Raw genomic sequence first — 15,122 nt, forward strand, 5'->3', positions numbered from 1 at the left:
CACTATACAGTGGTACCTCAGGTTACATACGCTTCAGGTTACATACACTTCAGGTTACAGACTCCGCTAACCCAGAAATAGTGCTTTAGGTTAAGAACTTTGCTTCAGGATGAGAACAGAAATTGTGCTTCAGCGGCCATTAAGAACGGACCTCCGGAACGAATTAAGTTCTTAACCTGAGGTACCACTGTACATTGAAAGCAGTATTGTACCACCTTAAGAAGTCATGGCTTCCTCCCCCCAAAGAATTCTGGAAACTGCTAGAGTTGTTAGGAGACCCCCTATTCCTCCCAGAGAGCTACAACCCCCCCAAAAAAAAATATAAATATGAATCATCATTGTTATTATAATAACATTTATTAGTTGCTTTATAAAGTGAAATGCAACACATAAAAGCAATTTAAAACCAAAAAATAAAACCATGAACAAAATGCATAAAACACTCATCTAGCAATGTATTGTTAAAGACAAGTCCAACCTTTCCAGGCACATCTCCCTGGAAAGAGCATTACAGAGGAGCGTTACAGAGAAAAGGCAGGTTCTCTGCATCCCCCTCAGGTAGGGCACACAGAAAAGGGTCTCTCATGAAGACTGCAGGGTCCAGACTGGTTCATATAGGGAGAGGTCCTTGAGGCATTGCGGCCTTGAGTTGTATAAGGCTTTCATGGTCAAAACCCAGCACTTTGAATTGCACCTGCAAGCTAATTGGTAGTTAAGTAAAAACAAGATGGATTGCTGCTTGCCACTTCATAAGCATATGCCTTCTTTGGCCCACTGATACCTCAACTTTCCCAGAGGCATTTGGCTGACCCCAACTGGAGACACACTGGCAAAGTAGATGCAACTTAGCCTGATTGAGTTTAGCAGTTCTTCATCTTCCTAGGTAAAGGTAAAGGGACCCCTGACCGTTAGGTCCAGTCGTGACCGACTCTGGGGTTGTGGCACTCATCTCGCTTTATTGGCCGAGGGAGCCAGCGTACAGCTTCCGGGTCATGTGGCCAGCATGATTAAGCCGCTTCTGGCGAGCCAGAGCAGCGCACGGAAACGCCGTTTACCTTCCCGCCGGAGCGGTACCTATTTATCTACTTGCACTTTGATGTGCTTTCGAACTGCTAGGTTGGCAGGAGCAGGGACCGAGCAACGGGAGCTCACCCTGTCGCGGGGTTTCGAACTGCCGACCTTCTGATCGGCAAGTCCTAGGCTCTGTGGATTAACCCACAGCGCCACCCGCATCCATGCTTCATCTTCCTAAACGTCTTTAAATGCTGAAAAAGAGCAAGTAACTGAAACTGTCTCACCTAACCCTTTATGAGTTCTTTGAAACAGGTAGCTAAAAAAACCCACAATCTTGAGCACTGGAAGTTCTCTGGGATTACGTCGTACCCTGCATCACAGTTGTCGCTACAAAGGACAAATGTGCCGCAGCAATTCAACACAACACACACCAGCACACACACACTTAAAGAACGTGGAGGGTGAATGGCCCCAGCTGGGTGCAGGAATAGAAACAGGGTAGTCCAAATTGCAGGGAGACAGCTGGCGGGTGATCAGCTGTTCCCCAAGCAGCCGGCCAAAACCTTTGCCATTCTGCTTGAGACTCTTAATACAGAATCTGTCTGAGGAAGACTCACTTGCGTACGCCCTAATCTTTAAGCTTCTATAGTGGAAATCTCCACTATTCCAGCAACACTTTCCCTAAAAACAGGAGTCAATTCACACACGACAGTGAGGGTATAGCCTTCTGCATGAGTGTACTAAATGACTGAAGAAGGAGCCTCAACATTCAGTATAATCACAGTGATGCTGCCATCCATAGGTTGTGTTATGTTGTGGGTGAACATATCAGACGACACAGCGATTCTTCAAACAGCTCTTGGTTATTCACAGGCCAGAACAGAACTGAACTGAACTGAAGGGTTCAGCCAGCCTGCTTATATAGCACTCCACTACAACGCAACAGTAACCACTTTCTGTAACTATCCAATCACTGAGCGTCACTTTCAATCCCTTATTTGCATATGTGGACCTGAGTGAAAATTATCTACAGTATCCCCCTGCTGGCCCAGGGTGAGAACTTCACTACATAGCACCTTGAGTTGAAAGGAGCATGTAGGTAGGCACTCGGTGTGATCATGACCCACCCCCCAGTTGAACAGATGCTCCTTTCCCACATGTCCCATTCAAAGGACATTGAGAGGTGGGGCTGGTGCAATGGGGCATAGCCAGTGGGGTGCAGTCCCACCCCTTCCACATGCTTAAGTTTGTACGTAGAAGCACACACACTGCCACAACACCCTTGATATCCATGTCCAAGAATGCTAGATTAGGCAGGATTGCTGATAATTTTTCAGGTCCAGAAGATTCAAAGTTATTGGGTTGGTTTTTAAATCATGACTCTAACCATTGGATTCTCTCCCCGCACCCCCGGATGCAGCTATAGAGGAAAATATACTGACTGTGGGTTGTACCCAGTGGTAGCTCTGAACTAGTGGAAATGATTCTATCAGTACAGGACAAGGCATCCCATTCTCACCAGTCCTCCCTGACAATTGCAGCTCTCTGTGCCATAATCCTTGGATTGGGGGGGGGGGCACAGGGGGCTGCACATGGTGGGAAGAATCAATGAAAATCCGGTGCCCAGCACCATTGGATACAGCCCGCTATTCCAACCAGTTGCTCAGGATATTGTAAACTGGATCCTGATAGCTGGGTGCTGGCCTTTCCTTTTAAAAATGCGGTTTGAAATGTGGTCGATTGCTCACATTTAGTTTTTCGCCGGTTCCCTGTAACTTATGGTTCTCCTCCGTCAACCTCTTGCACCCTTTGGCTGTCTATCACAACATTTCCATCTCAGGGGATGGAGCTTGCTTTGCCCCTGAATCAATACTTTCCTAGGAAGTCTTTGGTAGGCTTCTGGGGCAGCTGAAAACATGCCTTTTAGAGGCGACCTGCCCATGGAGTGTTGCCAGTGGCCCTGGGAAGGGACCTCCCTTCCGTTTCACAGCCTTTCTGATCTTTTTCGTGTTGTAATACTTCTAACCTCGCCTGGAAACTTCCTGGGGTGACACACTTGGTGTTCCAGTGTTGCAATCTGTTGACAAAATTGGGTGGTGTGGGGAGGGTATGAACTGCTTCAGAATAGGTAGACGCACTGCGTTTACAAGGCAGGTTTCCTTGCCGCTAGCAACTCAGAAGTTTGAGTGGTTTTTCTCTGGAATGGTCATACTTTCCAACATCTCTCTGATGAAACACATGCCAGGGTTTTGCTTGTAAGCACCTTCAAGGGAGTGACGCAACATCTGCTTTCCATGCAGAAGGTTCCAGATTCAGTCCCTGGCACCTTCAGGTAAGGCTAGGAATATCCACTTTCTGAAACCCTGGAAAATTGCCGCCAGACTCCATCAATACTGAGCTAGATGGATTCATGTTCTGACTCAATGTAAGGCAGCTGCCTATGTTCCTATCTGTGTCTATTCTTGTCAAAGCTGGCTCCAGGTTTGAGGGGGCGAAGTGCTCTCTGGGCCTTCACCTGCATTGGTGGGCTCACCTGGTGAGCTTACCTGGTGGCAGCAGATGCAGCAATGCTCTGATCAGACTCTTTTAAACTAGAGCATAAAGGAAATGGGGCAGTCTCTTTTATTTGGTTCTCATTTTAATAGCACTTTAGTGTGAAGTGTTTTAATAGAATTATAGTGGTTCACGGTCGCAACATCTCGGCAGTGTGGTCGCTAACATTGATATGTGTGCTGGTCCCGGGGGGGGGGGGCGTGTGGCATGGTCTGAGTCTGGTCCTAGGTCAAAGGTATGGAGGCTGTCCGTCAAGGGCGAAGTGGGGTCCAAGGAGCAGGGCATGGTCAGGAACTCTGGAAGAGCAGTTACAGATAGGTAGCCGTGTTGGTCTGCCATAGTCAAAATAAAAAAATTCCTTCCAGTAGCACGTTAAAGACCAACTAAGTTAGTTCTTGGTATGAGCTTTTGTGTGCATGCACACTTCTTCAGATAGTGTGTATCTGAAGAAGTGTGCATGCACACGAAAGCTCATACCAAGAACTAACTTAGTTGGTCTTTAAGGTGCTACTGGAAGGAATTTTTTTATTCTGGAAGAGCAGGACAGGGTCCTGGCAAGAACAGGTTACCAACGACGTTGCTCCCGCAACCTGGGACTGGGCTGACTGGCCTTTATCTGCCCCAAGGCATAGGGAGGCCCAGGCCCACAGGTGACTCGCCTCCCCTGGCCTTAAGGCAAGCACTCCTCCTGCGAGAACTTAGTTCCCTTCGCCTCTCTGCCCTGAGCCTCTGCAGCTCCGGAGAGACTGGAGGGTTACTGGACCCAGAGGCAACCTCACCTTCCCCTGACAGGGCTGGGAGAGGAGCACCTGCAGGCAATGGGTCCTTGATCACCTCCAGAGCCAGAGCGGATTCAGCTGGTGTCTGCTCCTGAGGATCCGGCACAGGTGAGCGCCCTTCAGGTTCAAGCCCCTGCCCCAGCTCAGCCGGCCCTGGACGCGGAGACTCCTGTGCAGGCTGGGATTCCTCAGGTTCAGCCTCTGAATCGGATTCCCAGGCCATCTCAATATGTTTCTGATGTAAAACTCTGGGTGAGAGAATAGCTTTCCCAAAAGACATACATTATTACTGTTCTATTCCAACTGACCAGATTTTTCTATAGGAGTAAACATGGCGGCTGAGTGGGGATCTTAGAGGGACTGGGCTTACCTCGCCTGTCCTCCCCTCTAGGGTTTATAGCACTCCTGTCTTTACAGTTTCTCCTGTCTTTACAGCCATCTGGCAGTGGTGGTTGCTCGTGAGTAACCAGGCAGGACTCAGACCTTTCTTTTACAGGATTAATTTTGGTGCAAACTATTTACAGTGCAGAGCCACAAGTTCATGTCTGCCTCAATCGCTAGCAGAATCTGGGAGTGGTTGTTCCCTGGACCTCTCCCAACATAACAGTCTCGTTACTCACAGCCTTTTCCTTCCCTCTTTGCGCTTTAGACTTCTGCACAGGGTGGGCGACGTAAGGAGCGTGCTTCTCTCCTAGCCGGCTTGGCCAGAAGCGGTGCTGAGGCTCCCTGCAGCATCCTCTGGTCCTTTTACCTCTTCCCCACTGGAGGTGGGGCATTCCTCATCACTGGAAGAGGAACTGCTTCGCAAGATTTCCGGAGGCTCCCTATAACACAACTGCCCCTCTGTTTCCCGCCCCTGTTCCAATGGCAGTTCCCTGACATGTTTGGAGAAAATAGCAGGACTTCTCCTGGCTTCTCTTCACTAGATTTTAATCTTGGATGCCTTATGTACTACCCCCTCCAATAAGCAGCTTGGTGGCACAGATCATTGTTTACTAATCAGTGATTATAGTACAGTGCAGTGCAGTGCAGTGCAGTGCAGTGTAGTGTAGTGTAGTGTAGTGTAGTACTGTCTGTCTTGTCTTGTCTTGTCTTATAGAAACCCACCAGACAAAAATGACCAAAATGGGAAATCATTGTTCAAAGAACAATCTCATTCCGTGGACACCTCTGTGGCCAGGAGTGCCTTTTTACCAGCTTCATAGTCCATGCATTAGTAATCTCAGGACTAGAGTACTGCATTGAGCTTTAGTCAGGGCTGGCCTTGGACGTGGTCTGGAACCTCCAGCAAGTGCAGAATGCAGCAGCTAGATTGCTGGTGGAGCAGGTGGCTGGCAGCATGCGACGCTTCTGCTAAAACATATGCACTGGCTGCTCACATGCTCCTGGGCCAGCTCAAAAATAGACTGACAATAGCTACTGATCTTTATAAAATGTTCACAGATCCTGTAACCTCTTTTCAATTTCTTCATTGTTTTCTTCCCAGCACCTCTACACTCTTCCCAGAGCAACCTGGGCATCATCAATGGAGAAAAAAAGTGATATATATGACGTCCCATCGCCGCAGCATCATGTATTCACACAGGTGAGGCCCTCTGCCTTCATTGATATGGCTATCAGGTAACAACAGTCAGTCAGTTAAACATCATTGCCAGCTATCCTTCTAAAAAAAACACAACTGGGGGGAAATGTTTCACGGCCCAGTAGTGTGTGGAGATCTACCAGCTGAAGACCAAGCAGCTAGTTAGTGCCTGTGACAACACAGGGGTCAGATAACATGCTCTCCTTTCCCTGCCTTATTTTCAGACAAGCTTTTCTTTTAAAGTCGACTTCTCTTTGTAGAGGCTGAGCATTCCTTGCTATGCCACAGCATTGAGTAGATCCATATTTTAATTCAGATCTCCGGAAATACGTTTATTAAGCCACTCTGCCATCTAGTGCTCGTTCTTTTTCATTGTGCCATTATAATGCAATCAGATTTTTTTTGACAGTACAGAAATGACCAGGAGCCATGCAGATCCCTCTAACTCCACCAGTGAAATTCCTGCCAAGCCGCTCGCTGGGGTTTTATATGTTTGCACATTTGTCTTTGCAGTCAAAAGTGCTAGTGTTGTTGTTGGCAGCCTTCTGTTTCTGGGGACAATGGAGGAGTAAGCCGCTGCGGGTGAAGTCAAACTGTTGGAAGGTTGTGGCGCCTGCTGTGGCTGTAGAAACCGATATGGGATAGACATGTTTTGTTGCAGCTGGGGCAGATGAAGGCATCCAGCTGTGCTGCTGCAGATGCACCCTGGCCTTTCTTCTCTGTGCAACTCCCAGTAGTCATTCCTCCTCCTGTCACTGCTATGGATACGTGACCTGACTGCCTGTCTCCAGGCACTGCAGTGGTCTGCAAGGGATTCCCACATGGAAGGGTTGATGTTGACAGCCTTCATGTCACATTTGCAGACACTAATTTAAAAAAAAATTAAACACTGAGACGTTAGTGTTAGTCTGGGCTATGCACAATCTAGATTGTGGAGGTCAGTGACTGGGAAGCAGGAACAGCCAATGGCGCCTAAGGTATACCAAACAGAAGGCCAAACCCCTGCTGTTCATACCAGGCTTGGCCAATTGAGAGTCTCCCTACTACTTTCCAATAGTGGGGGCCTATTCTTTTCTGACTGTGAGACATAAACAAAACACTTGGCTAGATCCCAGCCCCTACTTCCTGGGAGTCCCTGATAGGTTGGCACCAGGACTGACAACATGCTTAGCATGGTTTTCCCTGATATGCCTTTTTCTACGCCATAGCCCTTGTCCCACTGTCTTACCCAACAGCAGCACTCCTCATGAGGCAGGTACCATTTTAAAGGTAAAAGGTAAAGGGACCCCTGACCATTAGGTCCAGTCGTGGCCGACTCTGAGGTTGTGGCGCTCATCTCGCTTTATTGGCCGAGGGAGCCGGCGTACAGCTTCCGGGTCATGTGGCCAGCATGACTAAGCCACTTCTGGCGAGTGAGAGCAGCGCACGGAAACGCCGTTTACCTTCCCGCCAGAGCGGTACCTATTTATCTACTTGCACTTTGATGTGCTTTCGAACTGCTAGGTTGGCCGGAGCAGGGACCGAGCAACGGGAGCTCACCCCGTCACGGGGATTCGAACCGCCGAGCTTCTGATCGGCAAGTCCTAGGCTCTGTGGTTTAACCCACAGCGCCACCCGCATCCCTAGGTACCATTTTAACATCCCACAACATTCCGGTGCAGTGTATGGCAATGTTAAAGTGATGCCAGGACAGGCATCAGTTCTGGGCCCTCCGCAGAAGACTGATGCTTCAGTATGGTAATACCAGGCCTGATCCCTGACATTAAAACCTCTTCTAACTATTACACAGTTGCATTCACAGAGTTACAGAAAATGGCATAAGGACTACTCCTGTTCTTTTCTCTCTCTACGTCTTTCAATTTGGGGAGACTTAGGGAGACTCGTAACAACCAAATCCAAAGAACTTCTGTGCATGCATTGAAATAAATGTATACAATGATTCCTCCAGCGCTGTTGGTAAAGCATACAGATTAATTTCTTTTTAACCATTTAACTAGGGTCTTGCCACACCACCCTCTTCCAGAAAGGGTTCCAAACTATTCCCCTCCAAAGAATGCTACCTGGGAACAGCACAGCAGCTTTACGATATCCCGCTGAGCCCAGAAAAGCCACGAACTCACACACTGCAAGAATCTTCCTTAGAAAATGTAAGTGCAGCGTACTTTGTTGTGTGGATCATGAAGCTTTGTCATTCTCTGTCAGTCATGCTGCTCTTATCATGGGGACCTGGTTGTGGATGGGCTGAACTGGCGTGTGACTTCTACAAAACCCAGGTCCTTCAGGTCAGTTGCTGGAGGTTGAAGGGAGAACAAGAGGTTGGCTACTACCTCCAATGTTGGCTTGCAGATCTGAGGAGGCACTGGATGGAGCCTCTCCCCTGTTGGTGGCCATCTTGGGCTTCCTTGGTGTCAAGCTGCTGCCAGCGACTCCTAGCCCAGGAATGTACAAAGACAAGGAACGGTTCTTACCATCTGCTTTTTATTCAGTATTTACAGAGACAGGCTATAGAACCCAGTTTCTTGGATCATGGCGTTGTCCCGAGTGAATCTCCAGGGACGCGGACTTATAAAAAATATTGGGGGGGGCCCGGGAAAGCTCGTGAAATGTAAATAAGCTCATGAATATGCAAATAAGCTCATGAATATGCAAATAAAGTGGCGCCGCCCCCTCGTGAGCGAATAGGGGAGAGCGTGCTGCTGCCTATTTATCAGCTCCGGAACAGCTGATATGCGGGAAACCTGGGGCTAGAGGCAGGAGCCCCCGCCCCCGGGGATTCCCTAATCTCGCGGGGGACGGCCGGGGCTCTCCGGCTAGGGCGCGCGGCTGGCTGGCTGGCGAGGGAGCAGGTGGGGAGGAGGCGGGGGACGGCGGCGGCGCCCGAGATTATTGGGGGGGCTGAGCCCCCTCAAGCCCCATGGAGTCGGCGCCTATGTGAATCTCCACCCTCCGCTCCCCCACTTCCTCATTTGTCAATCTCATCATCTCTCCTACTGGTGCTGTTACGTGCCCTATGTATTTGAGCTCTTTGCTCTCCTCCTTTCAAGGCTCGCCAGGTTCTGGGAGGGGGATGTCTGCAACGCCTTCTAAAGGCATTGTGTCTGTCAGCTGCCGCCCCACTGGTCCTTCTTCCTCCTCTCCCACTTTCCCCCTCATCTGCCTCTGAGCTGTGACCTCTGTTGTAAATCTAAACTGTCTTCCTCTTGCTGACCCTCCCTGGAAGGGTCAGGCTGGGGAGGTGGTCTCCATCATTCCTCCCCTGCCCAATCCCTGACACTTGGCTGAACAACGCTACAAGCAGCATCGGGGTGTGTGTGTCTGAGCCTAGTGCATTTTTTGAGTTTTTGTTATGTTTGTATTGTTTCATTTGGTTTAAAAATTGCTAGCATGGGATTCTGTTTTTTATCTTTTGTACACTGCTTTGAGTTTGCAGAAGTGGAATAGAATTGCAATTGTAATAGCATGCATTTTGCTGTTTCCAGGTGTATGTCATTCCCACACCACTTTCAAGAGAACGTGACATTATAGAAAGAGGGCCTCAAGGAAAGCATCCGGGTCCTTACAATACTTTGCCAAACCTTCGGAAATCAGAATGGATCTATGATATACCTGTGTCACCCGAAAAAGCAGGGTTAAACTCAGCTCTTCAGAACCGTTCGCCAAATATACATGCGTTTTATGATATACCACCAACGAGGCTCGATTCTGGTACGCAGAAAATCCTGCCAACAAATAATGAAGTCAAACTGGTAACTTCAGAAGTATATGATGTTCCACCTGTACAAAGGAAACTAACTCTTCCAGAAATTCCTCTGTATGACATACCATCCACACATGAAGCCTTAGTGCAGCGTCAGAATGGTAACTATGATGTTCCTTTGGGTGCTCTGTCCTCCATGAATGAAAAGGAGAGCCATCAACAGACTGTCTATGATATACCAAGAGGAAAGCCTGTCGTTTTGTCTCAAAAGAAAGAAAACACACAGAGTCCTAATTCTGGAGACCACACATATGTTTTCCCTCTACCACATTACACAGATAGCAAACGAGACCAAGACCGTTTGTCTGTTTCCAGTGTGGACAGCAGAACCAGCACCATATCAACATGGTCAAGCTCTTCTACTGAGTCCTGTTCATCTGCAACATCCTCATCTGCCCCTTCTTCTTCATCAGAAGAACCCGCTAAAGAAGCAACAATGGAACTTGAGTTTGCCATAGAAACACTGACTAAGCTCCAGCATAGCGTGTCCAGTTCAATTGCAAGTCTCATGATCTTTGTGAGCAGCAGATGGAGGTACCAAGAACACCTGGAGGGAAACCTTGAGGAAATCCACCGGGCGGTTGACCACATAAGGGTCTCGTTGGGAGAATTCTTGGACTTTGCTAGAGCCATTGAAGGAAACTCTGCTCGGTCCTCAGACAGTAAACTTCATGCGAGAATTAAAAAGCAGCTGAATATCCTCACGGACTCATTTCAGATGCTGGTGGAAACGAGAGAGGCCTTGAATAACTGCAAATGGTCGCTTGATGTTCTAGTCATTGAGAAGCCTCAGAACAACCCGGACGATCTGGATCGGTTTGTTATGATTGCTCGCACCATTCCAGATGACATCAAGAGATTTGCATCTATCATCATAGCTAACGGGAAGCTACTTTTCAGAAAGAACTGCAAAGAGAAAGAAGGCAAGGAATGGAGAGTTGGTGCAGAGCATGAAATAATTAAGCCCGGAGCTGAACAGCGGGTAGATTCTCTTTTAAGACATATTTTAGATAAGCCAAAAGAAAATAGCCCATGTCTGGAGAAAGCAAAAGTTGCCATCACTGAAGTTTGTGATTATATTCAGCAACAGGTCAGTAGGGCTTTGATATACATGCACAATATCATGCCTTTCATTCTAGATTAATTAAACTAGAATACCTACCACTCCAATTTTGAACGTACGAACTTTAATTAATAAATTAATATGCCTTTCAGTCCAAGATTATTGAGGCAGCTAACATACAACAAAAGACCATATTGAAAATCACAAAAATAGAATAAACAGAAAGGGTAAAATACTAGAAGAAATGTAGTGACAATGGAAGCTAGGTGGAATAATAAATGTCTATGTGTCTTTACCCGTAGCTAAGAGGTTGATCATCTTACCTGCATGCAGAAGGTACCAAGTTTGATCCCTAGCATCTCCCGGTAGGGCGAGGAGGGACTCCTGCCTAAAACCCTGGAGAGCTGCTGCCAATCAGTGTAGACAATACTGAACAAGATGGAACAATGTTCTGTCTCATTATAAGTCAGCTTCTGATAAAAAAAATTTAAACATTTTTTTTATAAAGCTTAGACCTCAGAGGGCATTTGGACAGGATTTCCAATGATGCATGATCATACAGCGTGTAGTCTTTCCCCCAAAATCCTTTTTAAGGATTATGGCCATCTACGTTAAATATAATACATACATCTTTCTCCCCCCACCCCCACCCTTTGCAGAAATCACCAGGACCGGGACAGACACAACCATCTCTTTCATCTAGCAAGGTGGAGAGGAAGAATGTCAAGTTAAAAATAAAGGTAAAATTATTATTTGCAGTAAAGATCTAAAATTATTAATCTGGTTCAGATTTTTTTTCAGCACTCCCACGCCACAGTTAGGCTTTTAAAAATGTCTCCTTTTACTGGAGGTTCCCCACTGTGGTATATAATCCTTCTAATCACACCTTTGTTCCATTGAAATTATGACTGGAACATTTAGGTGATAGATCTGTTAACAGATTAGTTTAGTAAAAAACGTTTTGACCAACTAAAACAGTTTTCCACAGTTAATCATGCAGCATATTCCCTGCTCCCAAATGTATTGTTATTAAAAACCCGATGTACCAAGAAACATTCCCTCCTGTGTGAAAGAAAGTGGAATGTCTCTTTAAAGATGATGACTGACACATGCACACATAATCTTAAAACACCGTTTTCTCATGTGCAGATTTATGCAGATTTTATTCTCTAATTAATTAATTGACAGGTAACATATGCAATTAATTGAATAACATTCCATAAATTGAGTTACCGCCCTAGTTCAATCCCCGACTTCGCTAGAGGAAAGAATTTGGTAACAGGTGACTTCCGCCTGATTCCTTGGAGAGCTTTTCATAGAATCATAGAGTTGGAAGAGACCACAAGGGCCATCGAGTCCAACCAGTCATAGTAGACCTAGCTGGGCTAAATGTCTGATACAGCATAAGGCAGGTTTCTGTGTCCCTAACTGTAGTATTTCTGAGTATTCTGGTATTAGTAAATAACCTTTACTTCTGATGTGATGGAATGCCTTACAAAAAAACTACACTCAGTCTTCCCCAGGTTGATGTGCTCCAATTTGTCTTTGACTACAACTCCCACCATCCCTGACCATTTGCCATGCTCATTGGGACTGATGGGAGTTGGAGACCAACAACATCTGGAAGGTACCAGGCTGGGGAATCATAGAGTTGGAAGTGAACCCAAGGGTCATCTAGTCCAACCCCTGCAATGCAGGAATCTCAGCTAAATCATCCATTACAGATGTCCACCCAACCTCTGTTTAAAAGCCTCCAAGGAAGGAGACGACCACTTCTCATGGCAGTCTGTTCCACTGCTGAACAGCTCTTACTGTCAGATAGCTTTTCCATATGTTTAGTCGGAATCTCCTTTCTTGCAACTTGAAGCCATTGGTTCGAGTCCTACCCTCCAGAGCAGGAGAAAACAAGCATGTTCCCTCCTCCATGTGACAGCCCTTAAGATATTGGAAGATGGTTTATCATATCTCCTGTCAGTCTCCTCCACCTATGATGAGGCATAATGTTGTGGGCAAGGAGGATTCAACCAAGAAGATGAATGTTGATAGCTCTCAGTAATAGTTCTTGTTCTTGTTTTTCCCTCTCTAGGATTCTCCACCTATGATGAGGCATAATGTTGTGGGCAAGGAGGATTCAACCAAAAAGATGGTCCTCTCTGATCTCTGCAGACTGTATTTTGGTGCTGTCCAGAAGGCTATTGGTGTCTTCCACAAAAGTCTTAGCAACGATCTGGCTCCTGAAGTTTTCATAGCCAACAGCAAAATGATAATTATGGTGGGCCAAAAGTTGGTGGATGCCTTATGTCAGGAAGCCCTTCAGAAGGCCGATCGAAACGAGATATTGCATGGCAGCAGCAACTTTTGTGGTTTGCTAAAGAACTTGGCAGTTGCAACGAAAAATGCTGCAATGCAATATCCAAGCCCCGAGGCAATGAAGGAACTTCAGAATCAAGCTGATGGGCTGTCGAAGTATACACAGCAATTCCGAGCAATGATGGAATGAAGCCATCATTCTTCTGGTGTTCGGAGGATACCCCATACTGACAGGTCTTCAGATTCAGGCATTCGTTCAGAAATCCTGTGCTATCAAGATTCTTGAATGTGGGGAGGATTCTAGCTGCACTCAGTGAAACACTTTTAACAACCCCCCTTCAGAACTTCCCATTTGACACAGGAAGGTTTGGAGTGGAGGAAGTGGGGGGCTGCCACCTGCAGTCCCTTCACAGTGCAGGGTAACAACAGAACAGAAGCTGAATTCCAACAAGGCAGACCCTGTGGGTGAGTAGTTCCAGGAATTAGATGGGCTGCCTATTCTGAATGCATTGCATTCTCCCTGAAAGAACGTGTGTGAAGTTTGAAGGTGCTCCTGGAAACATCAATGTCACTGGAGGCCACCTTTTCTGCTTCCAGTGGTACACCGTAACTACAACTAGATTGAAATAAGTTGGTTGCAGTGACCCATGCACTGGTAACCACAAGTTTGGATTAATGTTATGTGCTCTTTGTGGGTCTGTTCTTAGGAAGTTGTAACTGGTGCCGAATGTGGCTTCTAACCACCTCTCTTGAAGATGCTGCAAGGGATGGCAATGGACTACTGAGCCCAGTTCAAGGTTTTCTTATGGACTTATATGACCCTAAACAACTTGGGACCCAGTTATCTGACAGAGCGCCTCCTTCCATATGATCCTGTCTGTTCATTAAGATATTCAGGGGAACCCCTCCTAGTGGTGCCATGACCTGCATTGGTCCATCTGGTGACAACCAGGAAGAGGCCATTCTCTACAGTTGTACCAGTGCTATGGAGTAGCCTCTCCTCAGAAATACAGCAGGCACATTCAGCGTTACGTTTCCACCGACAGTTTAAAACATTTTTTATTGATGCAAATATCTACCAGCCATTAACGCTGGCTTAATTGTCCTCTGCTCATTGTTTTATTGTGTATTTATGCAGTTTGATGTAATTCTACTGTAATTTTGTCATTGTACACTGCTTTGATACATTTTAAGTGAGAAGTCTTTTAATAAATAAATTTAAATCAGTAAGTGATTGCAAAAACTGAGTTCTGTTTCTAGAAGTAATGGAGAGACTCTTTGAGAAGCAAACAGAATGTGTGTCCATTTTCTCCTTGTGCAAGGAGCACAATAGTACTGTAGCTCCGTACCTCACAGGAATGTTGCAACAACAAATATATACCGGGTGTGTGTGAGAGAGAGATAATGTGTTGCCTCGGGCTGCTGAGAAGGCCCTTGAACAGCTTAACAAAGAATCAGGCAACAGACTGGAAAGTAAGCTTAAAATATAATTTTCTTACTTATGGCCTTGCATTGGTTTCCAGCAAAGGCGCAGTAAAATCTAAGAAGGCAAAATACTTAGATTTTCAGTACAGTGGTACCTCGGGTTAAGTACTCAATTCGTTCTGGAGGTCCGTTCTTAACCTGAAACTGCTCTTAATCTGAAGCGCCACTTTAGCTAATGGGGCCTCCTGCTGCCGCTGCGCCGCCGGAGCACGATTTCTGTTCTCATCCTGAAGCAAAGTTCTTAACCCGAGGTACTATTTCTGGGTTAGCAGAGTATGTAACCTGAAGCGTATGTAACCTGAAGCGTATGTAACCCGAGGTACCACTGTATAGCCAGCTTCAGACATCTATGTATTTAAAGCTGGAGCAAGCGGAGGCACGCCTGCCTCCATGGCTGGTCAAAGGAAGAAAGAGAGGAACAAGAAAGACAGGCACTTCGCACGATTGCATACACATAGGCTGCCAGGAAATTAATAAATAGATTCAAACCAAGAAATGGTGGGAGGGAGCTGGAGAGTCATTGTGGCTCGTAAGGATACTATCCCCGTAGCCTGAAGAGGACTTCAGTGAAAGGAGAGG

The 15,122-nt window shown here is 46.6% G+C and overlaps 1 protein-coding gene across 3 annotated transcripts in view; it reads left to right on the forward strand.

Moving 5' to 3' along the window:
* CASS4 (Cas scaffold protein family member 4) overlaps window positions 1–14,253 on the forward strand; it is a 39,807-nt gene extending 25,554 nt beyond the window's left edge. For 2 of the 3 annotated variants that reach the window (XM_082225959.1, XM_082225960.1), the window contains exons 3-7: window positions 5,833–5,931; window positions 7,926–8,075; window positions 9,408–10,775; window positions 11,408–11,488; window positions 12,835–14,253. In XM_082225959.1, coding sequence (XP_082082085.1) covers window positions 5,833–5,931; window positions 7,926–8,075; window positions 9,408–10,775; window positions 11,408–11,488; window positions 12,835–13,248 — 2,112 coding nt within the window. In that variant the 3' untranslated portion in view covers window positions 13,249–14,253. Of the gene's footprint in view, window positions 1–3,162; window positions 3,347–5,832; window positions 5,932–7,925; window positions 8,076–9,407; window positions 10,776–11,407; window positions 11,489–12,834 lie in introns of those variants that run through there. The other variant, XM_082225961.1, reaches the window with a different exon arrangement.
* Window positions 14,254–15,122: the final 869 nt, after the last annotated feature.

Source organism: Podarcis vaucheri, assembly GCF_965113315.1.
Source record: "Podarcis vaucheri genome assembly, chromosome: 6".
Lineage (NCBI taxonomy): Eukaryota > Metazoa > Chordata > Lepidosauria > Squamata > Lacertidae > Podarcis > Podarcis vaucheri.